This window comes from Rhinolophus hipposideros, assembly GCF_964194185.1.
Source record: "Rhinolophus hipposideros genome assembly, chromosome: 5".
Taxonomy (NCBI): Eukaryota; Metazoa; Chordata; class Mammalia; order Chiroptera; family Rhinolophidae; genus Rhinolophus; species Rhinolophus hipposideros.
Window position 1 is genome coordinate 46,491,186 of NC_138051.1, and position 27,875 is coordinate 46,519,060.

Below are 27,875 nucleotides of genomic sequence, written 5' to 3' on the forward strand. Positions count from 1 at the left end.
TCAAGATAATATCGCAATACAATATTTTATTTTTTTTATTTTGTTCTTTAGATTCCATATATAAGATCATATGGTATTTGTCTTTCTTTGTCTGACTTATTTCACTTAGCATTATACCCTGTAGGTCCATCCATGTTGTCACAAATGGTAAAATTTCATTCTTTTTTTATGGACTGCAATACAATATTTTTAAAACTCCATGCAAAAAACCCATGAACAAAATATCAGATATTAAACAGAGAATCCATCCAGTTGTACTCGTGCAATTCTCACTTGCCTTACTTTAATCCCAGCCCTGTCAGATACTGTCTTCATGTAAGATGTTGACATTTTGTTTATCATGGATTGTTTTACATTAATTTTAGTTTTTAAAAATGTTATACTACAATATTATTTCTCTTGATTACTGCAGGCTGAATAGGGACCCCCCCACACCCAAAATTCATATCTACCCAGAACATCAGAATTGACTTTATTTGGCACATCTTTGCTGATGTGATTGATTAAGATGAGGTCACACTGGATCAGGGTTGGCTCTAAACCCATTGACTGGTATCCATCTAAGGAGGGAGATCTGGAGATACACAGAGCAGCAGGCACACAGGGAAATACGCCAGGTGAAGACAAAGGCAGAGACTGGAGTTACACTGCCACAAACCAAGGATAGACAGGAGTCCCTAGAAACCAGGATGAGGCAAGGCAAGAAAGGATTCTTCTCTGGAGCCTTCAGAGAAACCACAGCCCTGCTGACACCTTGACGTAGGACTTCTAGGTTCCGGAGATAGAGGATACATTTCAGTGGTTTTAAGTCACCCACGTTTTGGTATTTTGTTTCAGCAGCCCTAGCAAACTAAGGCAATTGCAGTGCCTTTTGTGTGTGTGTGTCCCTTTCAATTCTGCACCCCGGAAGAATGCCTCAGTTGCCTCACCTGACCCTGGCCAGGAGGCTTCTTTGTGGAGGGGGGAGGAAGGGGGCGGGGCAGAGTGGCAGGAATTCACTAAAACCTCAGACTCAATGCAAAGCATTAACAACATCAACTGGCTGTGGGAAAAGTTAATTTCTTGAACAGAGACTTGGTTTTTAAATTTTTTTATTACAATTAAAATTACACAAAAGCAAATCAATTCACTTCAATCAAAATAAGTCATGTTTACATCATATTTATAAAACAGACTGTACAATAAAATGTATCAAATGTTTTCACATTTTGTACTTCAATCATCATCTTCTTCCTCTTCATCACTTATCACATACTTCTTATGCTTTTTATTTGATTTATCATCATCTTCTGCTTTTCGCTTTCCAGAAGGTTCACCTTCCTAAACAGATAAAATTTTTAAAAATCTAGAAGTCAATACAGAATATTTCTAGAAAGGTTTATCAAAAGCATCTCTGAGTTGGCCTTTGAGCCTTTGAGCTGCAGCCCTCGAGCTACTTTTCTTTGTGCTTGGGCCCACTCCTAACTCTTTAGACTGTAATATCTCTTCTAAGAAGCTTCTCTTTCACCACTTAAAAAAAAAAAAAAAAAGTAGCTCTGAGTTGAATGACCCTCTGAAAACCCAAAATAAAATCATGATTTAAATAAGAACATTCACCAGGTGAATAAAAACAGTGGTCAAGGTCATGGCCAGTTTCCAAATCCACAAGTACTAGAAGGTCTGCAAAAATGACAACTATACAGAGTAATGCAAACAAACTATAAAGGCACAGAAAGCTGAAGATTGGCCATGGTACCTTTCCTTTCCATTGTCTTCATATTTCTTTCCACATGGGTCTTTCTTTCCCTTTTCCACAGTTTCTCTTCCTACCCATTTTTCCACCTTTCAAGTAATTTAGGTTTTCTAAAATTTTTACTTCTTATAAAAATAAAGGAGGATAAAAAGCTCTATTTTTCTCTTCTTTTGCAACTTACACTCCGTTGGGGAAGGGAAATGAGCATTTCCTGTTCAGCTACTACATGTCACGGTGCTACCCACTTTTATATCTGCTATTTACTGTAATACAACTTTACAAGGCAGCAAGCATTAAATCCTATTGAACAGATGAAGAAACAGACTTGGAAACGTGAGATGACTTGCTCCAGGCCATGGCAGTGGTAAAGGGTAGCTCGAAGATTCAATAATCCAGTTCATTCTAATATTTTGTGCCTTTGCCCCCATATATCAAGGAATGAATGCTCTGATGATAATGGTGGTTCTCTGGTATAGGACCCTGAGGTCTGAAAAGGCCCGTGTATCTCAGAGGCATACCTAGGCTCGTGGATTTAGGTAGGGTTTTGTGTGCATACAGGAGAGGGACCTAGAGCAGGGATGACCCCTTTCCTCCTCGCTCCCACTGTAACCCACAGCCAGGACTTGAACGGAGATATATGAGGAGACTGTGGCAGCAGGTGGGAGGTCCCGGCAGAAGTAAAACCTTTGTTGTCAGAAAAGAGGAAGGGGAGGGTACGAGAAGACCTGAGAGAGTATTAAGGTGAGGAAGGCAGAGGGTGGTTCCTGTAACAGAAGCTAGGAGGCATTCACAGAGGCATTTTTAAGTCAGGTAGTTATAGGTTTGTAATTGCCCAGCCTGGAAAAAGGCTATTTGATGGATCACATTTTAAAATCTCCTTTCTGAGAATACTATAAACAAAGAGAAATCCCATGGCACTTCTCAATTTTCGTTCACAGTTTCTGCTTGCCAAGTAATAAAGGAGCATCTGCTTAGATGGGAATTTCCATTTGCCAACAGTTCAACACACTAAATGCATCATTAAGATATTTTCTATCTAATTTGAAACAAATATGCTGCAGAATAATTTTAACAATTTGTCTAGTTATTTTCCATAGCATGCCATTTCCAAGAATAATTGGGAAATATTAAGTGTGTGATTAACAAACAATAATGTAAAAAGGAAATTCTGCTTCATGGGAGAAAAGAACTTACAGAAGCTCTCATGGTTCACAGAAGGTCAAAATATCAAAATGCCTTAAAATCACGGGTAACAGGAACATAACATCTCTTTCCTAGATGGCAGAACAATCTTTTAAATAACTCTCCCACTGAAAATAACTAAAGGTGGGAAAATATAAGCAAACCAAGGTGATGGCAAGAAAATAAGGTATAATCAGAGGCCAAAAATGTAGGGAAAGCAAGAAGCCACAGAGGTTAGGAGAGCACCGAAGCAGGCTTTCTCCTTGAAGATATTTACCAAACTGTGTGAACATGAGCTTTGGTTTTTATGCCTCACAGGGTGCTGAAGACAGGAGACAAAGGCCAAGTGCAACAGATTAAAGCAGACCCCAAAAGACTACATCTTTAGTGTAGAGGTGAACCAGAAATAAGCCTAGGCCCATTTCTCCGAAGCAGGGGTTAGCAAACTTTTGGTGAGAAGCCAGATTAATAAATGTCTTAGGCTTTGTGAGACGTAAGATTTCTGTTGCAACTACTCAACTCTGCCACTGTAGCAGGAAAAAGATCTATAGACAATACGTAAATGAATAAGCAGGGGGTGGGTTCCAATAAAACTTCATTTGAAAAAAAGGATGACAGGCCAGATTAAGTGAGTGGGATGTAATTTGCCAGTCCCTATTCTAAATGACTCAAGGATAATTTCTAATCTCAAATACTTAGAACTAATTGGTAGGGGATTAAAAACAAAAATAAAAAATTTCTAGCAAAACTCATAACCACAAGTCAGGACTCGTACTTCAGGTAATCTAAAAAGATTTTATTCCAAGAATATAATTTGAAGTGGTCCCAGGCAGCTGCTACTCAGATGAGCTGCCCTCATCTTTAGAGGAATTTATCAATCTTGGCCTCAAAAATTTCCATTGATCTAAGTAAATCAATCATTTAATCATAGAATACATAGAGAAAAAAGTCATCATGAAATAGAACCAACAGAAGTACAGTAAGTCCTCAATGTCATTGATAGGTTCTGTGACTTTAAGCGAAGGATGTATAATGAAACCAATTTACCATAGTCTAACTGAGATAAACAAGAGTTAAACTTAAGTTCCTACAGCATCTCATCGTTATAACAAAACAACATTGAATAAAACATTATTCAAGGACCTGTGTGATAGGCAACAAAATCACACATGTAAAGATTTCAGACATTGGAAGATTTAAAGGCATAAAAAGAAGAAACTGAAAATATGAGTTAGGAGCAGGAATTTTGAAAAATGACCAATTTGAAAAAGAAACTAAAGCTCCAAAGATGAAAACTAAAACAATTAAAGTAAAAATTCAATGGACGATATTAACAGCATATTAGACACAGTTGAAGAAGCAGAGAACTAGAAGGATCTAAAGAAATATCCCAGAATGCAGAGAGACAAAGACATGAAAAATATGAAAGACAGTTTCAGAGCTATAGAGGACTGAGTGAGAAGGAATAATATGCATCTAATCCGAGTTTCATAAACGAGAGAGAAAATGGTACAGAAGTAATATCTGAAGAACTGATGGCTGAGAAATTTTCAGAACTGATGAAAAATACCAATCTACAGATTCAGGAAGTCTAACAAATTCCAATCACAAAATAAAAAGAAATACAATTAGGGTGAGCAATATAAATAGACTTCTGCTGATAGGGCTTGAGTTTAGCCCAGTGAGACCTATGTCCAACCTCTCATCTATAAAAGTGTAAGATAATCAATTTGCATTGTTTAAGCCATTAAAAAAAAATAGATACCACAGTAAAATTCAAGGACCCAAATTAAAAAAAAAAACAACCTAAAGAGACTAAAATAAAATAAGTAAGTCTTGTAATTATTAACTCCAGAAAGGAAATGTAATTTTCCAATGTACAACTTGTACCTGCAATGAGCATTAATTACATAGTTATAATAATGTAAACACTGATTACTAATTTAGCCAACTATTGTGGTGTAATGAAAAGAGGAGGATGAGGGAAGGGAGATGGGGCAGGGGTAGAAGAAAGCTAAATTCTTGTCTACCAGCAGATGTTGTTTAAAAGTAAAAAGTAAAAAAGAGTGGGGAAAAAAATCTAATTTCAGGGGTGGCCAGTTAGCTCAGTTGGTTAGAGCGCAGTGCTTTTAACAAGGTTCCCGGTTCGATCCCCACCTGGGCCACTGCACCCTCCACAACTAGATTGAAACAATTATGTGACCTGGAGCTGATGGGTCCTGGAAAAACACACTTAAATTTTAAGTAAGAGTTAAAAAAAAATCTAATTAAAAAAAAAAGTCTTGGAAATGTAATATATAGCATGGTTACTGTAGTTAATACTGTATTATACCAGGGGTGCCAAAAAAATGTATACAAGTGGACACATTGGTCAACGTTGCTCAAGCAGTAGCTGCCGTAATCAGAAGTGTCTGGATGCTGATGGCAACCACTTTGAGCATCTCTTGTAACTGCAGAAGTCAAATGTGACTTGCATTCATCTTTTGTTATCGGTATATACTGAGTATTACAATTTGAGTACAGTTTTCCTTTCTTAAAATGTGTATACATTTTTTTGGCACCCTCTTTTTATCTGAAAGTTGCTAAGAGATTTTTAAAGACAATTTTAAAGATGAGATCTTTCAATTTCTCATCACAAGAAAAAAATTTACAACTATATGTGGTAAAGAATGTTAACTAGACTTAATGCAGTCATCAATATATATGTATATATACATATATACATATATCGATCAAATCATTTTGTTGTACACCTGAAACTAATAGAACATTACATGTCAATTATATCTCATAAAAAGCAAAATTTAAAATCTCAGAACCTGTACTTTTATAATTTGAAAAGGATAGTGTTACAAATACAAGTTAAAATCTTTAAAAATTACTTCAAGATAATTTATTATTTCAATAATAGATGGAAATTTATCTTAATTTACTGAATTACTCAATACTATTTCAAATACTGTTTCATCTAAATAAAAAGGAATCAAGTTTCTCTACCACAAGAATTATTTCCATAACTTAAAACATACATTGAAAATAAAAAGGAAAAAGGAAAGAAGAGATACGCCCTCTGATCTACACACACTGAATGATTTCTAGTTCTCTCGTCAAGCCACGTGTCTTTTCTCACAGGCCTTTCCATCTACCTGGCATGCCCACCCTGGCCGGGGTGTACTGCCAGCTAACACTCTTTCTTCAACACCCAGTGAGAGGTCTCCTCTGAGCAGCCTTCCAACACCCATCCAAGCAGAGGTGTCAGACTCCGCTGGGCCACTCCTAGTCCTGTCCCTGCACTTGCGTCACTGAGCTTCAGTGAAGTGTGTAGACATCTGCTGTGCTCCTGAGCTGTAAGCTTTATTCCAGGAGCTGACTTGTGGGTCTAGAGTAAACCCCTGGAATTGAATAACTTTGATTTTACCTCATCACTGTTGAGTTTCTTTGCTTTGAGTAATCTTTGAGCTTTATCTTCTTCTGATCCTTCATCACTGTCTGATGAATAGATTCTGGCTCGTTCCTCTGAAAGCAAAGGAATAAGATTGGTGAGTGACTCTGAAAGACAATGATCTATTCATTCCTGGATTTTTCTTCTGACGAGTATCTTTAGTTCCTTCTGTACCATTTTCCCAGAGAAAGCAAATAACTAAAAATGTTTTGACTCAAAGATAAAAGTGTAGATATGTTGAAATGAAGCATTTATCCTCTCAAAATACAATAATGGTTCATCTATTTAAATATTAAAAGGCTGTGTGCAAGCTGACTGAAGAGCCAGACACCACTACTCTTTCAAAATAAGCTATTAAAGCCTGAGTCATTCTTTCATGGGGGATAACAGCTAATTCCAAAATAAGCTTTGAAGATAAAAGCAAGAGGTGGTTTCCTGGTCCTGTAAAGACCATTTGTTGCCAGGTAAACATTTCAAAAGAAGACAGAGACGAGTAATGATCTGCTGATGCCCCAGCGCAGGTGAACCTCAGGGTGGAAGAAGAGCAGCCTACTTCAGACCAACCCTCTCGCCTCAGAACCCCAAGTCGCCCCTTCCTCCCACTCCCTGCCGACCTGCCTACTGGATAGAACAGAACGCTAATCAGCTTGTCTGTTAGGTTTTCAATCTCCGGGGAACTGCATATTATCTAACTCTCTCTAAAAGCATCCTCAATTTTTTCTGTTTTCCTTTAGTTTTTATAGGTTTATTTCCACAATTAATCTTTTCTGCGGGAAATGAGCATTAAAAAAAAATAAAAAGTCTCCGGTACTATAGTCCCGAATAATTGGTATGAAGGCAGGAAGATGTAAAAGTTCACCAGAATAAATGCGGTCACTGCAAGAAAAGTAGAAACGACTTTTTGAGGCGGTCAGAAAAGGGAAAATTTAAATGTTCTTAAAATGTATCATTCAACAGGGACCAAACTAGGACGCATGGTCAGCCGTGGTATACACTACACTGCAGTGATTCCCAACGTTATAGTGAAGATAATCTGGGAAGGAGTAAAGCCTCATTTTACGGATGTGGAACACGATATTTAGCGATGTGAAGTCACATGCCCAAGCTGAGGAGTGGTAAGAACAATTTTAGTAACACTTATTTAGTACTTGTTACGTGCCAAGTCGCTGGGTATTTTATATGTACTATACCCTTCAGTTTTCAAAGCAGCCTGATGGTGTAAGTACTATTATTAATAGATTGCTTTTTCACTTTAATGTGGTAACACAAGAGAGGTATTGTAACTTCCCACAAGTCATCCAACTAAAAAGTGGCAGAACGAGATTAGAGCAGGCAGGATCAGGGGTCCAGCCCAGGTCTTCTCCCCTCAGGTTCAGCCTGCTTTTCAGCACTGCCATCTTGCTGTTGGCTGTGGGGAAATCTCTGGATGCAGCACTGTGACTAAGACAGAAGCCTCAGAAGTCAAATGACCTTGGTTCAAGACCTCTCCACTTACCAACTGTGTGTCTTTTGGGCAAATTACTCAACCTCTCAAAGTCCCGTTTCCTCAATAAAAACAAGACAAAAAAGGATCTTAAGGACATTATGCTGAGTGAAATAAACCAGAGAAAGATATTATATGATCTAACTTATATGAGGGATTAAAAAAATGATTTAAAAATAGCCAAGCTCACAGACACAAAGAACAGATTGGTAGATGCCAGAGGCAAAATGGGTGAAGAGTCAAAAGGTACAAACTTCCAGTTATAAAATAAGTGATAGGGAAATAATGTATAGCATGGCTACTATAGTTAATGATACAGCAATACATTTTGAAAGTTGCTAAGAAAGCTAAATGTTCCCATCACAAGAAAAAATTTTTGTAACTACACATGGTGACAGAAGTTAGTAAGACTCACGGTGGTGGTCATTTCGCAATATATACGAATATCAAATCATTGTGTTGTACACCTGTTATATGTTAATTATACCTCAATAAAAAAAGAACAGGACAATAATGGCTCTTGGGTCATAACGTTGTTCTGAGTATTGAATAGGATACATGTAAAGTGTTTGAGTTTTTGCCTAGGATTCACTATACGCTGGATAAATATTAACCATTATAAATTATTGGTACTTGTGAAAAAATATGCAAAGAACTTTGAAAGGAAACACCATATATTCCCTGAAAACTTTAAGTTCTTGATTTCCAATTAGTAATAAAAAAGTTGAAAAAGTTCTAAATGTAACTGCCAAACTTTCAAATGAGGAAAGCAGACCTCAGGGACGAGTCTGAAAGTGGGAGCAAGAGAGGTTTCTTCTCTTTCAGGCTCACCTGAAAGAATTCTGCAATGACATGCTCATTAGACCTGGCAGTGTATCGCTCATTAACCTTGGTTCCTTCCAAACAAAATGTCCAGATAGGTTGCTGAACCCAAATGATGAAATTTCGTTTCTGCACAAACTCACCCCGAATGCCCCCTTTGTATCGGTTTTTGATGGCAGCCAGGCTGATGGACTCCTCGCCTTCCTCTTCCTCATCATATCGATCAGGTTCTAGGTAACTAGCACTCAGGCCCCGCTGGTGCTGTTTCTCTCTCATTCGGCGCTGCTGAGATTCCCTACGAATAGAAGCCCGCAAACGTTCTTCTTCTTTCTGTAAAGAAGCAAATAAACGACTGACCTTAAAAGAACTGAACTAGCTTATTGCCCACTGGAAACTGCTTTTACTATAAAGAACATGTAAATGCCTAGCCCAGGATGACGCCTGTTTGCTATGTCTTCAGAGTACAGGTCTCTCCGTTCCACACGATACCACACACAGCGACGTCTTGTTTGGTTCTAAGGCGTGAAGCCAACAAGAGGGTAAAGAGGCACAGGCTCCCTCACACTAACCACCCCATCAGAACCGGCACAGGCATGGCCCTGGGGGCTGCAGTATCCCCTGCGCTGCCAGTCAGAGCAGAGGGCAGCATGCAGCCTGAGCAGTGTCATTCATGCACAGCGGACGCCTCAGGGAGGTTGCCTCCATTCATCCCGAGACACACACCCGACTTGCCCAGGCTCCACCAAGCTACCATCGTGCCCACATACTTGTGTCTGGGCCACTCAACCCAGAGGGCTCCCCACTGCTCCTGACAGGATGGGAAGGTATTGGTAGGGAAGGGTCCATGAGCCCCAAAGTAGAGCCTCATCCCCTTCCATCAACCCCTCACTCCACATGTTGGGGTTCACAAGGCAGACGATATGAGAGGTCAGGGCTTTTCTCTGAATTCCTCATGTAAGCACTTGGTATTACCACATACAACTCTCATTCTCTTGCTAGACATTTAATGCAGAAAACTGTTCCATTAAGTAGAATGTGCTTGTATTGAGTATAAAGTAAAAATCACTATCAGCAGGACAGGGATTAGGAACAAGCTAGCCGATTCCTTGCGCAGCATTTCCATGGAAGCTGGGGAAGTGAAGGAGGCTTGGGGGATCTCTTAAGGTAGTCCAGAGGGGTCTCCCAAAAACGCTGATACTGGAGTCTGCAGGCCCCTCCAGTTCCCTTAGCTTGAGGAGAAAAGGTGGGGAAACAGGAGCAAGAAGTCAGACTTCAAAGCCAATGGCCCCGCACCCCACTGGGTTAAGCACTGCTACCAAATCTGGTTAGTTCACCTGACTCCATGAACAAAATACAAGGAGAAGAAAGTCGAGGCCCAGGGCCAAACCTTCAGCAGAGCCTGACAATGAGATTACTAAGAAAGGCCTCGAGTCAACCAGATCATCTTAGCCTCAGTGTACCCTTCTGCACTAAGGAATGAAATCTCACGAAGCAGGTGGGACAAAGGGCAAGATGCAGAGTGATCAGAGAAGACAGGAGAGAGACTGCATTCAGCTTTTCAGAGCAAGTGCTGTACAAAAGGCCAATGCTGTCAAAACAAACACACACTCCACCTTTTAGGGACAAGGCCCCACAAGGGAATTTGTGTCTAACTGACAGTTGTGTCAACAGTGAAAACCTACGGGGTAGAAGGTTACAAAGTGACCTTAAGAAAACTACAAGCCTCTCTTTACCCGATTCTCCCTTAGGCACTCTCCTATTCCAACTTCTGGTCCTGTTTTTGTTCTATTTTAGACTAAATCCTAGCATTTCCACTGATTTCTGACATAGATTCTAAACCAGACACAGATGATTTAATCATCTTTGAAATTATCTGCAAATGTTCTCAGATGCTTTCAGTCACAAGGTTGCTGAACTCACAGGACCTGGTGGGAGAACCCTTGTGTCTGTTTTAAGACCATCACTTCACCCACCATTTGGCAAAAGCTTAGGATGGGAATCCAGGTTCCTGCTCATGCTGGAAGGAAAAAGGACGGGTCAATAAGAGATGATTAACAACCATTTCGGGAAATACTTTTCTTAATGCACCCAAAATCCCAAAATAAGGTTAGCAAACACACCTTAATCATTTCTGTGCGCTGACATTCAGGATCACGACCTGCCATTGGTAATATTCTAATCTTCTGTGTCTTCGAACATCTATCTGCAAGTGACAAGGTCATCTTTCTATGGGTGGCACTGTCCGTCGAGTGAGGCCTGCAGGAAATGAACCAAAATGTCTGTTTCCCAAATACATTTGTGAGCCAGCCATGTCAACATCACAAAAACAAGAGGCCAGTGACCATTTCTTAGTCTCCAGAGGAAATAGGCAGGGACACTAAACTGAATATACTAGGTGGGGGAATTTGAACTTTCTTCATTCTGTGGCTCACTGAAACTTATCTCACCAGTCAAGTGAAAAATGGAAAGCTGGAGAAAAAGAGCTTTGCAAAGAGCGATCACCCTCTAAAGCAGTAAATGGATAGACTCGAGCAGCACGCCCTGAATACTAAATGCCAAGCACTGTGCTTGGTGTTTTACATATTTTATGACTCCACTGTCATAGCTACTCATGAGATAATTATTACATTTTATATATTAGGAAACTGAGCCAAAGAGAGGTCAAGAACGTTGCACAAGGTCACACATGTGGAAACAGGCCTCTATCTGATTCCAAAGCCTATACTTTTGACCATTACCATTCTCAAAAAGCTAAGTCACCACCAAGATCACTGTGCCCTCTCTAAAGATAAGCATTATTTAAGGAGGATGGTCTGCTTAGAATGAAGACAAGAGAAACACGAACATTTCAGGGTAGTGTCTCCACAGCCCAGAGAAGGGGACAGCTCTCGCAGTTGACCTGAGCGATCTGGGCTGCCCGGGGATACATCCCTGGAGTGGGACTGGGACAGAGAAGCCTAAGAACCCTGCTCATACCCCCAACTCACTATCTGACTGCAGGCACCCTGACAACCTCTGGGTATCAGTCTCCCAGATCAATTTTACTAAAGAGAAAAGCCACACCAACCAACAAGTATTCTAGGTCTCTTGGCAGTTACAGTTAATTAACTGAAATAATAAGTTGACATTCTGGTTTACATACAGTCTCTTGTAAGTTTGGTTAGCATGACCTGGTTCCCTGTGAAACAGCAACTTTTAGTGCACTTGTCAAAACAGTCCTTGAACCTATGAGCTGAGAACCAGATCTTGGTCATTGGTGAACTATACTGTGAGACTATGTCGATCACAAGTCAGGCATTTTGGACAACATCTGTATTTCGCTGCTCTACTGTAACCAACAGTACACTGATAAGAAGAGTTACCTGAATGTGAGTTTGGTTTTAAAGACGGCTTGTCCCTGTAGACCAGTACCTTGTCTTATAAAAAGATGGTTGTGATCGCCCTGCAGTGGAGCTTTGTAAACATCGAACACCTCATTGCCTAGATGCAGAGACATGCTGAAAAAAAAGAACACTTTGCATATTAAACTCATAAAGCTTTCATCCTAGCATTTTATGTCACTTAAAAGGCTGCTTTCTCCCTTACACAGAACTCAGAAGGAAAGAAAAGAATAAAGACGCATGATACGAAAAATGACCTACCTAGAAGTAAAACTTTCTGAGACGTTTACTCAGCCTCTACTACTTTCCCAGTGAAACGTAGTTTTTCTAAAATGTCAACATACAGTGAGCAGCACGTAATGAGGAGGGAAGCTACTCTAACTACCAAATTACTGTGCTGTAGCCAAAAAGGATGATCTCATTTTCGGCCCACTTTTAATGTCTTCCACCAGCCTGTATGACCCTCAACTGCTTATTGCTCTAGGGTTTCCTATGCAATCCCAGGGACTAAGCAATGGAACTCCTTTAATAAGAAGTATCCCCAAAATAAGGTCTTATTCCAAAACTTGATCTCTGCTAGCCAGATTCTGGGTATTTCAACTCTCTTCGGGCATTTTGTGCTCACCTTCCATCTGACCACTTGACTATCCGAGCATTGCTTTCTTTAATTTCACTTCCTTCTTCATCCCGGCGTATCCTCCATCGTATAGTATTTTCTACCTGTTTTAAAATACAAGTGCCTTAGAACACTGTAATTTATGCTTCTTTTGTCCTTAAGAAAACATAATCATAGAATAAGCATGCACAGGTAGTGACAGTAAAACAGACAACATTGAAACACTCTTGTTTTAATCACCTAGAGATGTTGAATATATTAACAAAAGGAAAAAAATATGCTTCAGTGAATTTCTAAGCTCCTCGTGCTGGAATCACAGAGGGAGCTGAGTGCTCATGCATTTGAGCAGATGTTAAATCTATAGTAGCTTTGGGATGTTTTAAGTAAAAGCTACCAGAATAGGAAATAAGGCTTGAGGCATATAAGATAGCAATTTAGAATGATTCCCTATACAAAGCAGGTTCTCTCACAGAGCTAAAAACCCTGTACGTGGGACCAAAAAACTCTACCTACTGGCCTAGGAAGATAGGAAAGCTCCCCACATATGGGAAAGGAAAAAGAAGCACCCTATGAAAATTCAAACCCCAGGTTTGGGCAGATTTAGAGTCTAACTTTATCTTAATTGCATGGAAGGGAAATTATCGGGCAGATCTGAAAAACATTCAAGAGCTTCCTAAAATAAAAACCAGTGTTACTGCAATTAAAAACTCAGTGGGACTTCTGGGAAAATGTGGCACGCTAAATGCATGTAGTTTATCACTGCTGCATCCTGGAAACCCACTAACATGACAGTAAATAATTTAAAAAGGATACACTCACAAGGATAAAGAGAATGTGAATTAACATGACAACAAACTCATTAATATTAATTAATTAAATATGATGTCATATCTGAGATTTGTTTCAGAATAGGGTAACATGGGGTGAGGAATATAGACAAAATCAGACTGTTCAACTTGACAACCACTCAAGTAAGTAATGTGTACATGAGAGGTTCTTATCCTGTGCTCATTATATTTGCATATGCTTACATTTTTCCTTAATAAAGGAAACAAAATAATCTGTCACTATTCCTGCCTTCCCTCTCACACAAAATAGATTAGCCACATATAAATATGCAAATACATATGGGCCATTATTAACTGAGAAGTCATTTTGAAAACTGCTTTCTATTATATAAGGTGATCGGAATAATAACAATAACAATAATAATAATACTGCTGCTAGGGCTTATCCTATTAGAATGAAAGACACATTAAGGTACTTTTAAAGACAGAGGACCTCATAGAGGCATATAGACTACACCTGGTTCATTTTTCACTTAAGAATTAATTACACCACCAACTGACTCTCTAAGAACACACAGCATCGCCTCAAGAACATCATTCAAGAAACAAACGGTCCGGTGTTATTTTCCATCACATATCAAGATTTTAAAAGACAGCAGTGTTATACAACATTTTGTACTCTAAGCACTAAAGATTTTAGAGAAAATATTTATCTCTCAACTTTGATGCTTACACTAGAATCTGGCATTATATGGTCTGAAAATGTAATATGATATATTGATACTCGCCGATCATCATGATACAAGGGGGAAAATGCAAAAAAATCAATAAAAAGTAAATAAATAAGGAACTACTACATTAATTTACATAAATGATTGGCAACAATGAAAAGCAGAATAATGCCAGAGGCACTACAACAGACATAAGAAATTTATAGTGCTAACCCGACATCAATAGATACATATGTTCCAAGGAAAAACATTAACAGATGGGAGAATCGGGGCTGGGGGGAGACAAGGAAAAGGACAGCAAAGAATAAAAAGTACTCTAAACACTATACCTATTAATTATGTGACCTTGAGCAAGTTATTGGTACTTGTTTATCTCCCTTTTTTCATCTGATGTACATTTCCATTAAAGAGAGGAGTAATGAAATTTCACTGAAAAGCTTTGGAAGTCCATGCGTTTTTGGATAGAAACCGTCTTTTATCAAGTTTCTTTAGGTACTTGTGGATCTATCACACTTGAAGAGGTGGAATTATTCTAAAAATTCAGCCCCTGAATTCTCAGGATGCCAGACTGCCATTTCTTAACATTCTAACATCATATACAATGCCCACTGAAAAATAAAGTATTTATAAGAAATCCTTCAGATTTAAGAATTTAAAATGCCTATCTCTAGTTTTAGTATCAAGAGCTCAACTGCTCTAAAGCATCTACGTAATCTATATCCTCCTTGATTAAAGGAAGGTTGAAGGCCCTCCTTGAGTAGAGGTAACACATAGTACAAGGTAGCAAAGAGATGCATTAATAGGAACTTAGTACAATAAAAATATCCCCTAATAATCAACAAGAGCAATCAGAATACAAAGAGAGCCATCTGGTGAAGTGTGAGGTACTAGTAACGAATTCTCCTTTTGCAAATGATTTGTTTATCCACGGATCAGAGCCTGAAGAATTCCCCCTTGCAGGAAGTTGCTAGAACTTACTCTATAGTACATATTGAGATTTGTTCTAAACACTGAACCACAGTACTACTTATTCTGAAGAAGTAGCTAATAATTTTTTAAAAGCATCGAAAAAGTGTAACAGTGATAGAAAAGTGACATCTTTATAGAGAAAATAAAAATTATATATATATATATATATATATATATATATTTTTTTTCTTTCTAAATATAATCTGAAAAGAAAGGTAATTCATTTGTTGATAAAACAGGAAACATAAAAAAATCATTTTCAAAAGCTCAAGTCTCCAGTTAGTGTCCCCAGGTTTTACTTTGTAAAAGAAAAAACAAACAAACAAGTAAAGCATAGAATGGTACCTTTAATTTTAACCTGGTTCGCCCTTCTTCATCCAGCATTTCCTCATCTTCAAATTCATCTTCATAGTATTGAGGATCAAAAGGTCTACAAATTGTTTTAAAATAAACTATTAACCATATTTTATAAAGAATATTATCACTGCTATGTAATAACATATCTATTAATACACATCATTATACTAAAAAAACATAATTAAAATTCATAATGGTCAAATATCTTCACGTTCAATTTCAAGAAAGTATTCAAATAACTGCACTTTCTTGACATTTCGGTGTTAATACATGTTGCTGGAAATAAAGTGCAAGCAAGGCTAAATATTCAAAATATTTTTCATTCTTATGTAAGTCTTCAAGGAATAGGGCATTCATGCTCCAGTTTTCTACATCATTCTGCTTGAAAAAAGTTTAAATTGTACAAGAGCATGCATGTTACTTAATGGATAATACCCATCAACACTATTTAAGTGTCGAAAACCATTAGTTTTTCTAGACCCACAATGGCTGCTATAGTACGCATTTGCAGTTTCTCTAACAAATTTCATCATTCTCAATTTCAGTGTTTTCAGGGCTGTAGTAGTCAAAAGCACCCAAAGACTTGTGATGTCTATTAATTCCTAAGTATCAAACTCCTAAAAACAACTACAAGGATTAAAAGCCTCCTTTACCAATACAATAGTCCATACTTTTTCCATCACAGAATATGCTTGATTTACTTTTTCAGAGGTACATGACCAGTTTTCTATTTTGTGATTACCGTATTTGAATGTATATAACGCACTCCCGTGTATATTGCGTGCCCACATTTTTGGCCCAAACTTTCCAGGGAAAAAAATTCTTTTAATTTTTTTTTTTACACTTTTTTTTTTTTAATAAAAAAATCTTTTAATTTTTTAGTACTCCCATGTATAACACACATCCTTATTTTTCCCTCACAAATGTGGGCAAAAAAGTGCACATCATACACGGCAAAATATGGTAGTCAACCCATGTAAAATAAGAAAAATATCTACATTCCACCTATTTCTATCAAACCTCTAGAAACACTTTAACTGATCCACTTACCTGGGCTCTACACTGAGAAAGTTGGGCAGTTTAACAAAATACAAGTCATTTCCTAAATCAGTGTTTACTTTGGGTATTTCTACTTCTATTCTGGTCTCAGGAATTGGCTCCTCCTCCTGTTGATCCTGAGGCAATCCATTTTCATCCTAGTAAAAGAATCACAGGATCTTAGAAATGGTCTAGCTCAACTTCCAGACTGTAATTACTTAGATAGGCAAGAAGCATATCGAGACATCACTTTAGGGCTAACACAGCCCTCAATCCCCATTCCTACCAACCCAGCCTCCAAAAACCTCAGGGAAAACAAGATCACTTTGGAAGCCTCAACACAAGAAAATCTCTTTCTTCCACATACTCACCAACAGAAGTGTGAAATTAACCCACACTTCAGTATGAAGTCACTCTATCAATTAAGATCAGAGATTATCCACACAGCACCCATTTCTTGTCATGAACAAGAAAAACATTTAAATCAGTGATCTCAAATCAGACTTTAAGTCTAGTCTCTTAAAACGTGGCACCAACCTCATGCTGGGCAGTTATTTCCTTTTTTTACCCAGTTCCCCCAATGGTAACATCTTGCAAAACTATAGTATAATATCCCGACCAGGAGACTGACTCCAACAGAGCCAGATACAAAACATTTCCACGGCACAAAGATTCAGGCTGCTCTTTCATAGCCACATCCACTTCATTCTTGCTCTCATCCCTCCTTAATCTCAAACAACCATTAATTTCTTCTCTATTGCTGTAATTTTTGTCATTTCAAGAATGTTATATAAATGGAACCATAAAGTATGTAACCTTTTGGGATTGGCTTTTTCTCACTCAGCATAACTCCCTGGAACTTCATCTAAGTTGTTACCTGTATCACTAGTTCAATCCTTTTTACTGCTGAGCAATAGTCAGTGGTATGGATGTGCCCAGGGCAGTTATTTCCACCCCCCTTATAACCAAGAGTTCCCAACATAACTAAGAAAATTCATCTGTTCATTGTATTTTTATACTGTAAAATACACTTAACTTCTTCCTCTCAGCATAAGAGAGACCCTTAGTCTCAGAAACCTTTTCCTTAGCCTTGAATAAGGGCCCAGTTCACATTGGTAATTTTACGTACGACAGGCTGTCCTGGAGTAGGTGGTTTGTCTTCTCCATCACTTCCTGAAGATATATCATCTGCACCTCCAAATAGATCCATGGTTCCATTATTATCTTCAATATAAGAGGAAAAATGCACAGTATTAACATCTATTAACAGAGGTTCTTCAAAGCTATCGCTTTATCATATTCCCAAGGTTTCTGGACCAGGCACCAGGAAACTACCCAACCCTGGCTCTCAACGATCTGAACAGAATGTCTCTGGAAAGGGAAGGGGATGAATCCAGCAAAAGGCAAAGCTGCCCACGAGGTACTTCCTTCTCCCTTCATTTAATGCATCCTTGTTCTTCCGCTTTCCTTTATCCCCCCGAGCCAAAATATCCTCCTACATTCTAGATACTCAAATCTGGGGCTTAAGCACCCCATTCAGACCTATTCTCTGCATAGTCCCTCAAGTTTTAAAATTACAGGTCCACAATCCCCCAGGCGCCTCTCCTCTCAGGTAGAACTTCACCTGGGTATAGGAAAAACAACAACAATCTAACCTGTAATAATGCAATAAACCAAGGTGGGGTAGTAGAGAGAGTAAACAGAAAGATAGGAGGGTGGTAACAAAGTGGACTTCTTGAAATTGAGATCATAGAAGTGTTACAATTATTGGTAATGACATGACCTGGGATAAAACTGAGTGAGTTACTGAGACAACGTAGAGAACAGATGTAAAAAAGGAGAGGTAACCTGTTAGAATAGCCAAAATCAAACACAATGACACCAAATGCAAAATGGCAAAAATGTGAAGCAACAGGAACTCTCATTCACTGCTGATGAGAATACAAAATGATGTAGCCACTTTTGGAAGAAACTCTGAAGTAGTTTCTTACAAAATAAACATATTCTTATCATACACTCCAGCAATTGTGCCCCTTGGTATTTAACCAAAGAATTTGAAAACTTATGTCCACACAAAATCCTATACACAGATATTTATAGCAACTTTATTTATAACTGCCAAAATTTAGAAGCAACCAAGAGGTCCTTCGGTAGGTGAATAGATAAACTGGTCCATCCAGACAATGGAATATTATTACTCAGTGCTAAAAAGAAATGTGCTGTCAGACCATGAAAACAAATGGAGGAATCTTAAATGCATATTACTAAGTGAAAGAAACAAATCTGAAAAGGCTACATAATGTATGATTCCAACCATATGACATTCTGGAAAAGGCAAAACTATGGAGACAATAAAAATATCAGTTCAGTGGCTGCCAGGGGGTAGGAAGGAAGGAGGGATGAAAATGCAGATTGTTTAGGGCAGTGAAACTACTCTGTATGATACTACAATGGTGGATACATATTATATATTTGTCCAAAGCCATAGAATGGACAACACCGTCAGTGAATCACAATGTAAACTGTAAACTTTGGTGATTATAATATGTCAGTGTAGGTTCATTAGTTGTAACAAATGTACCCTTTAGTGGGAATGTTGATAATGGGGGAGGCTGTGCATGTCTGGAAGCAGGGGGTACATGGAAAATCTCTGTACCTTCTCAATTTTGCCGTGAACCTTAAACTGATCTTAAAAAAAATAAAATCTTAACAATTTTTTTTAAAAAAAGAAGAGGAGACAAGGAAAGTCAGGGTATTAAAAAGTTCATCTATATGATAAAAATCACCAAAACACAACCCCACCCACCAACACTCTCATCTCCCTTCCTGATTCCTTTTCTTAGTTCCTATCACCATCCAAAACACTATCAATTTAATTTACTTACTGTGTTATGATCAGTCTCCCTACCATACCCTGATCCCACCAGAATGTGAGTTCTATAAGGGTCTATAAGAGTCTTTATCTGTTTTGATCACTGTTACATGCCCAGTGCCCAGAACAGTACTAGTACACAGCAGATTCTCAATAAATAACTGAACAAAATGAAAGAATGAGCATACCTAATTCTTCCAAAAACTCTGTAAGATGGTTAGTATCATCTCCCTTTCACTGATCAGAAAGCTGAAGTATAGTTAAATAACATGACCAAAATCATATAGTAGGAAAGTGGATCTGCAAAGATTCTAACTTAAATCACCTAATTCCAAGGTCTACGCACATAACTACTATAGATCCAAAGATCTTTAAGTAAATCCCAGAGCTTGCTATTCTGTCCAGCTCTCTCCTTTTCTCTCTAGTTGACCTTCTAAATGTTTGCTTTGTTACTTACGATAATTTATGTAAGCTGTTTAACATCAATGCCTAATTACATTCAGTACAATAACAGTTACACATAAGCAAACTATCAAAATTATGTTTGTTGTAACTTTTATACTAACATCTTTATTGCATAGTAATTTGCCATTTGAAACAGAGTCACACATAGAGATGAATAGGTAGACCTTTTATCCTTAAAACAAACCTAATTTACCTAACACTGGGTTTTTGGGAATTCTTCATCTAACCCACAGCTTGAAAAATCAGTTCCTTCATTCGATATTAATCTGTTAAGAACAAGCTGCCCTGGAACCGTCATTATTCAAACTGAAGGATGGATACTGCCACCTCCAGCTGAACCAAAGCCTTAGCCCCCAACAACAGGTTCACTCTAATTATAAACGAAGAAACAGATTCTTCTTCAACTGGTTAAGTATTAACAGTTTCTCATATGAGTATAACTTCCCTCTGTACACTAAGTGTATCCACACTTTTTCTGTGGGTCTTGCAGTCTGGGTTAAAAGCCCAGGGTTGGGCATGCACTACAGTTAAATGCAGAAAGAGAGATGGAAATAAATAATAATAATAATAATAATAATAATAATAATAAAAGAAACAATTGGAGTACCTTTTGGTACCTCAGTGTCACTATCTGCTTCTGAATCAGATGCGATTGCATTCTTGCGTTTCATTCGTAAAACTTCATCTTCACTATCACTGCCTCTTGCAGATTCTGTAAGAGTAGAATTAGAGGTTCTGCATAATCAGTCATATTGTAACATTGAATTTGTTTTAAAAGCAACATTGGGGATAAACAAATTGTGTACCTATACAATTGAAAACTACTCAGTAACAACTAAGAATGAACTAGTGATACATGTAACAATTTGGATGAATCTAAAATGCGTTATGCTAAGTGAAAGAAGCTTATGAGTAAGGGAAAGAAAAAAGGCTACATACTGTATGATTCCACTTATATGATGACATTCTCGAAAAGACAAAACCTTACTGTCAGAACAGATCAATAGTTGTCAGGGGTCGGGTGGGGGAAGGATGTGACTACAGAAGAGGTAGTATGAGGGAGTTTGTTTAGGGTGACAGAACTGTTTTTTATCCTGACTATAGTGGTGGTTACACAAATCTATGCATACATGTATTATTAACAGAACCATACATACATATACAAAAATCAACTTATTGCATTCAATTTAAAATTAATAAAAAGAACATTGTTTTTTGTCAGCAGAAGTTGGCAGAATGAGAAAAGTAGTACTGAAACTTATGATTAAAGTTATATATAACATTACAGAAAAAAAGGAGGTAAAAATATTGCAATGGAAGAAATAAATATATCATGTTTCTGGATGGCACAATTGTTTACCTAATTATAAACTTCAAGAAAATCAACCAGAGAATTTGTTAAGAGTTAATCACAATGACCAAGCTACAAGATTCCCTACTATGATCTAAGTCTTACTTAGGTTAGTCTGCTAGTATTTGGGAAGGACTGCATGAGTCTTAGTTTTAACGAGTCTGGAAACAGTACAAATAACTCTACACAGAATTAGTTACTGAATACTTATTGCAGTCCCATAGTCCACATGAACCTATATCTATCTCTGGAAATTTTTTGACCTCCTCTCCTAAATAATGTCAAAATGTGGTCTGGAATGCTACCGTGTAAGGTATGTATGACAAGAGAAAAGACCCTTCTCCCTCCATATTTAAGGTCTCTAAAAAATAAGATCAACATGTAATTATAATCAATCACCTACAGAAATGAAGCAATCCAGACATTACTCTCAGGAAGACTTCCAACCTAATCAAGGTAACTTTTATATAATGCAAAGAAACAAGATCTCTCAGTTTTTCAAATATTCTATATGAAGAATGTGTTAACTCGAGCAGACTGGTGTAAATAGCTATTTTAAAAGGGGGTCCAGAGCCAAAGGTCAGCTGTATGTTTCCAGTATACTTTAGGGAATGAGTATTGAGACCCAAGTACATCTCCCTAGGGTGAGGATGCTTGCTTCAAGCTATCGAAGGTCATTAAGATCGTCCAGTTGTTTTTTCATTTTCTGGATGTTATGCTCCCTAGACAACCTCCTGATTATTACTATAAATTGGCCCCCAATGTCGTTTTCCCCCAAGGGAAAGGAAACAAAGATTAGAGAAACAACTGATCATCTTGAAACAATATTGCAATTCAATTTTTATAAATTAGTTTGAGTAAACTTGTTGGAGCCTCATTACCTCTGGATGATCAAATTGTGGATCTCAAAACCCTGAGCTTGAACATGCTGTTCACATCTCAGTACAGCTATCCTATGAGGACATTTCAATGGCTTTTTTTTTTTTCCCAAGCAAATCTATTCTTACCTGAGGCATGCTCTTCAGTTACCCACAGAAACAAAAACACCTCTATTCATTTTATAACTACTTCTAGTACCATATTTCTTTCTTGAAGACTATCTTCTTTTGCTTCTTCCTGATCTATCATCAATTAACAAATGAAAAGGGGACAGAAATAATACATGGGTTACGAAAATTTTCAAAAAACAAAATCTATCGAGTTAGAAATGGGTGAAATGGAGGGACGAGAGAGGGAAAAAAATGGTGCACTAAATATGGGACTGCAAAAAGCATAATGGGGCTGCATCTGGATGCTTCTCTACTAAACTATTTTGATTCTCATAAATGAATTACCTGACTTATGGTCCTGTTCCTCTTCATCATCTGAATGCCTGTGTTCCTCATCTGAGGCCTGTGGCCTTTCATCATCGGAATTTTGCATTTTCTCCTCATCAGACATCTGTGGTCGTTCATCATCATCAGAATTCTGTTTCTCATCATCATTATCAGAAGCTGCTGGCCGCTCATCGTCAGAATTAGCCTTCTCCTCCTCCTCAGACAGTTGTTGTCTCTCATCATCTGAAAGCTGAGGCCTGTCATCGTCATCTGTGTTCTGCATTTTCTCATCGTCATCAGAATTCTGCAGCTTATCGTCATCAGATCCTTGTGCCCTTTCCTCATCATCAGAATTTTGTATCTTTTCATCATCTGACTGGTCACTTTTATCTTCTCTGCCCCATTTTTCATCATCTGAATGTACTTTTTCAGAACCTTCTGCTTCTGAGTGATGGCTCTCTCCATCTGATCTATGACCTTCATCTTCATCATCATTATGGGCTTCTGAACCACTATGCTGATCGACATCTGAAGGGTCATTGTCTTCATGGTCAGAACGCTCAGAAGTTTCTGATCTGTTTTCTGACCTTTCAGAGTGATTATCACTCCCACTATGATGAGAAGCTCCCTCATCCTCACTGTCATCTCCAAACAATTCCTTATTACTTGGTTTTCCTGAATCACCTCTTTCATCTTGATCACTTTCACTTCCAGAGGCATTACTGCCAGAAGCAACATTCTCTTGATCAGAATCCGAGTCTGATCCAGAATCGGAATCTATGGAATCATACAAACATTGGGTGATGTCAGCAAAAAAAGACAGAGCAAGCAACACTAAAAGTCCATCCCAACATAAAAGTAATGACAAACCTGTCCAAAACTATTAAGAGTCAATTTTCTTTGTACTCTGGAAACCTAATCAAAAGTTGCAGCAACCAGGAGAATGCAAAAAAAAAAAAAAAGAAAAGCTGAATTTTTAGAAAGAAAGGAGAACTTTGTGGTGTTTTAACATACCCTAGACACACCCACCACCCACTATCCCTCACCACCCACTCCCCAGCTAACAGAGTCTTGAAGATAACAGCCTGAATTAGTGGATCACATATCACTACTAGAGGGAGCAGAAGGGACCTCATTCACAAAGAATCATGGTTGTTAGTTTTATCTGTCTGGCAGATCACTGAAGTATTGGCTCATAGGGCTTGACTTTATCTCACCTAACTTGGAACTCTCTCAATGTTGAGGCAGCTACTTGGGAGTGTTTGTCAAAAACATTTACAGGGGGTGGCCAGTTAGCTCAATTGGTTAGAGCATGGTGCTAACAATACCATGGTTGCCGGTTCAACTGTCAATCAAGAATACTATACCCAGCAAAACTACGTTTCAAAAAAATGGAGATATGAGCAACAAAACAAAAAATAGATAAATTGGACTTCTTCAAAATGAAAAACTTTTGTGCAACAAAGGACATCGTCAAGAAAGTAAAAAACACAAGCTATGGAATGGGAGAAAATATTTGCAAATGATATGTCTGATAAGTATCTAGTTTCCAGAATATATAAAGAATGATTACAATTCATTAACAAAAACAGAACTCAATTAAAAAATGGACAGAGAACCTGAATAGACATTTCCCCAGTTCTACAAATGCCCAACAAGCACATGAAAAGATGCTCAACATCATTAACCATTAGGAAATGCCAATCAAAACCACAATGAGACACCACCTGACACCAACAAGGATGGCTACATTTAAAAAATAAACAAACAAACAAAAAATCATAAGTGTTAGTGAGGATGTGAAGAAATGGAACCCTCGAACATAGCTGTTGGTAATGTAAAATGGTCCTGTCCCTGTACAAAATGTCAATCTCAAAATTGACAACTGAACCTTTCACCTTAAGGAACTAGAAAAAGGAAACTAAACACAAAGCAAGCAGAAGGAAAGAAATGATAAAGATTAGAGTGGAGATAAGTGAAGTAGAGAATAAAAAAATAATAGAAATCAAGGATACCAAAGGTTCATTCTTTGAAAACATTAACAAAATTGACAAACCTTTAGCTAGAATGACCAAGAAAAAGAGAAAAGACTCAAATTACTGAAATCAGGAATGAAAATGGAGACATTACTCTGGTCTTACAGAAATAATAAGGATTAAAAGAGATTACTATGAACAACTGTATGCCAACAAATTAGATAATTTAGATGAAACGCATTGATTCCTAGAAACACACAAACCATCAAAACTGAATAAAGATCAAATAGAAAATCTGAATACTACCTATAACAAAGTAGAATTTAAATCAGTAATCAGAAAGTTTCCAACAAAAACACAGCCCAGGACCAGATGGCTTCACTGGTGAATCATATAAAACATTTAAAGAATTAATGCCTATCCTTCTCAAGCTTTTCCAAAAACTTGAAGCAGAGAAAACACTTCCAAACTCATTCTATGAAGCCAGCATTACCCTGATACCAAAGCCAAATACGTCACCAAAAAATAAACTACAGACCAATATCTTTTATGAATACACATGCAAAAATACTAAACAAAATACTAGCAAACCAAATCCAGCAGCATATTAAAAAGATGTACACCATACCAAGTGGCCATTAAGCTAGGAATACAACAGTGGTTCAACCTATAAAAGTCGAAGTGAAACCATATTAATAAAAGAAAAAAGTGATTATCTTAGTTGATGCAGGAAAGGCATTTGACAAAATCCAACAACCCTTCATGATAAACCCACTCAAAAAACAGAATAGAAGAGAATTTCCTCAACCTGCTCAAGGGCATCTGTGAAAACCCCACAGCTAACATCATATGTAAGTAATGGTGAATGCTTTCTCCCTAAGGACAGGAACAAGGCAAGGATATCCACTCATGACTTCTATTCACATTGGATAGAAAGTTCTAGCCAGGGCACTTAGGCAAGAAAAAGAAATAAAAGGCATCCAAATTGAAAAGGAAGAGGTAAAACTATCTCTATTTGCAGATAACATGATCTTACACATAGAAAATCCTAAAGAATCCACTAAAAAACTATTAGTGTTAACACATTCAGCAAAGTTACAAGATACAAGATTAACATACAAAGATCAGTTGTACATTAGCAACAAATAATCCAAAAATGAAATTAAGAAAACAGTTACACTTGCAATAGTATCCAAAAGAATAAAACACTTAAAAATAAATTTAGGAGGTGCAGGATTTATGCAATAAAAACTACAAAACATTGCTGAAAGAAATTAAAGACGACCTGGCACATTTATATGTGAAAGAAACATGCTGGGCCTAGGTAGGAATTCTACTTATTGTTATGCCAAGAAATTTGTCAGGTGCAGTTATTTTCCACAACTCTCTTAGCACAGGGAGAAAATGAAGTATGCTAGGCATAACAGGAATTACCCTGTCACATCCATACTACCTTCATGACCAACAGCAACCTGCGAGGACAGATTTGGTAGTAAATCTGATTGAGTCCTGTTACCTAATGGTAAGATGAAAGAAGCAACAGACTTACATGAGAAAGTAAAGTGTGAAGCCCAGAGAAGCAGATACCTCAAAATATCACTTCCCCATACACTGAGTTTGCAATGGGAAAGCACTGTAGGATACATGTTACTAAACTACTGTTTCTACCCCTCCAATTTATTTATTACATATGCATTAAGCATCAGTGTAAGCTGGTGGACAAGGGGAGGGGGCAGAGACAATATCTTCATCATTATATCCCCGACACCTAGCAAAGTAGCTGGAACATGATAGGGGATCAATAACTACTTATTGAATGAATGAACAACTTCATAGAAGTGAGTCATGGGAGGTTCACATGGTGGAATTATGCCTCGAAGGACAAATGGGATATGGACAAGTAAAATTGAGGGGGGAAATGAAAACATTAGCAAAGGTAGTGGAACAAGAGGTAGCATATAGGACTCTGTTTTTCCTGACTAGAACCTCCTGGACACCCATCCTTCTAAAGCCCTCATACTAGACTTCCACCTGGTGCTCCTTCCACTCCACTCTAAAAAACATGAGTAAATTGGAGTTGGAGAGAAAGGGAACAACTACAACAATGCACTTTGCTAAGGCAAAAAGTAGACAAAGTTACTTTGAGACTGGAGGGTTGCAAGAATTCTGAACTTGGTCTTAGACCCCTGCTCACTTCAAATAACTCCTATTCATATTTCAAACTCAAATAGCCACAGTCCTGGTGCCAGAAATACTTCCATGAACCACTCATTCATTTTCATTCATTTCATCAACAAATCCTTCATCTCGCCTCTTCAAATACAGACCCTCTATGTTCCGCAATCTAATACCAGACTCAAGAAATTCTGGTTTCTGCACAGGCTCTCAGGAGGCATTCTCTCCAGTGCGTGATGCCTTTGTGTAGCCGTATCCCGGTTTCCTTCCTAGTTTCCTGACCCAGGTAGGTATGTCAAACGCCCCATAACGCCATGGTGTGCTTTCACTGCAGAGGGCATTCTGCGCCCACCTGTAAATTCGCCCACCCACTCCCCAGGTGCCTGAACACCTAATTTCCATTCACTCACAAACTGCCCTTACTACGCGCTAGCCTGTGCAAGACAGGAGAGAGCAGGACCCCAGGGTTCCGTCCTGGGCTGTGCAGATTCGCCCGCGCCTCCACCCCTGCCCCGCGCCCCCTTGGCTCTACACGCTCCCAGGCATGGCATGCTCCACCGACACCAGGAATCCGCAGGCTCTCGCTCAGCGTTGGTCCCTCTACTTCCGCCCGCAGGAGGAGGCTGGCACCGCCGGGAGTGCAGGGGGCGCTGGGGCAGGAAGGGAGGAAGCAGCACCAGCCCGCACGGTCCGAGCGTTCGCAGACCCGGAACCTGACCGCGGTGGGGTTCCGGCCGCGGCAGGCCCTCCGCATCCCACCTTTGTGCTCAGCCTCGCTGTCGGCGTCGCTCCCGAAGAGGTCCTCCATATCCGCCATGCTCGCCTACGTCCGCTTCTGCCTCGGCTGGGGCTGCTCGGCGACTGTCTTTACGGCACGAAACCAACGAAACGCGACAGTGTCGCAAAGATTCTCTAAAAGGCTCCTTTCCTCCTGTGACCTAATTTTTGCGTGCTCCACGAATCTTATGTGCTCGTCGACTCTTGGGCGTTCACATGGTGACAAACCCCGCCCTTTATGTCTGTTCTCATTGGCGAGGATTCTCACCCGGAGCCGGGCCTTCGGGGTCTGAGTGCTGATGCGGGGGATGGTGCTCGACACCCTCCCCAGAGGGTCCTGGACCGCGTTAAACCTGCCCCGAGTCAGGCCTGAAGTCCTTTGTTTGATATGGACGCGCGGTTA

At 38.6% G+C, this 27,875-nt stretch overlaps 1 protein-coding gene across 2 annotated transcripts; it reads right to left on the reverse strand.

The window, feature by feature from the left end:
- On the reverse strand, window positions 1-27,671 carry LEO1 (LEO1 homolog, Paf1/RNA polymerase II complex component). 2 transcript variants are annotated; one of them, XM_081049369.1, is made up of 12 exons: window positions 27,455-27,671; window positions 22,563-23,321; window positions 20,485-20,589; window positions 17,670-17,764; window positions 16,553-16,698; window positions 15,491-15,575; window positions 12,667-12,761; window positions 12,024-12,158; window positions 10,782-10,917; window positions 8,805-8,991; window positions 6,333-6,430; window positions 1-1,320 (listed from the first exon to the last, which is right to left on the reverse strand). In XM_081049369.1, the coding sequence occupies exons 1-12, from the start codon at window positions 27,510-27,512 to the stop codon at window positions 1,216-1,218; spliced, it is 2,004 nt and encodes a 667-aa protein (XP_080905495.1). In that variant the 5' UTR covers window positions 27,513-27,671; the 3' UTR covers window positions 1-1,215. The 2 variants fall into 2 exon arrangements, with proteins under 2 accessions (XP_080905495.1, XP_080905496.1); XM_081049370.1 differs by having other exon boundaries at window positions 56-1,316; window positions 27,455-27,578.
- Window positions 27,672-27,875: the final 204 nt, after the last annotated feature.

What these genes read in the sequence shown, in the direction of transcription:
- LEO1 (XM_081049369.1), bottom strand. Translation starts at nt 27,512, where the DNA reads ATGGCGGATATGGAGGACCTCTTCGGGAGCGACGCCGACAGCGAGGCT. An exon ending in GAACCAGGTTAAAATTAAAG is followed by an intron (nt 12,762 to 15,490) that starts GTACCATTCTAT and finishes ATTTTAAAACAG; the next exon opens with GTAGAAAATACTATACGATG. An exon ending in GTCAAGTGGTCAGATGGAAG is followed by an intron (nt 12,159 to 12,666) that starts GTGAGCACAAAA and finishes CTTTTTTTTCAG; the next exon opens with CATGTCTCTGCATCTAGGCA.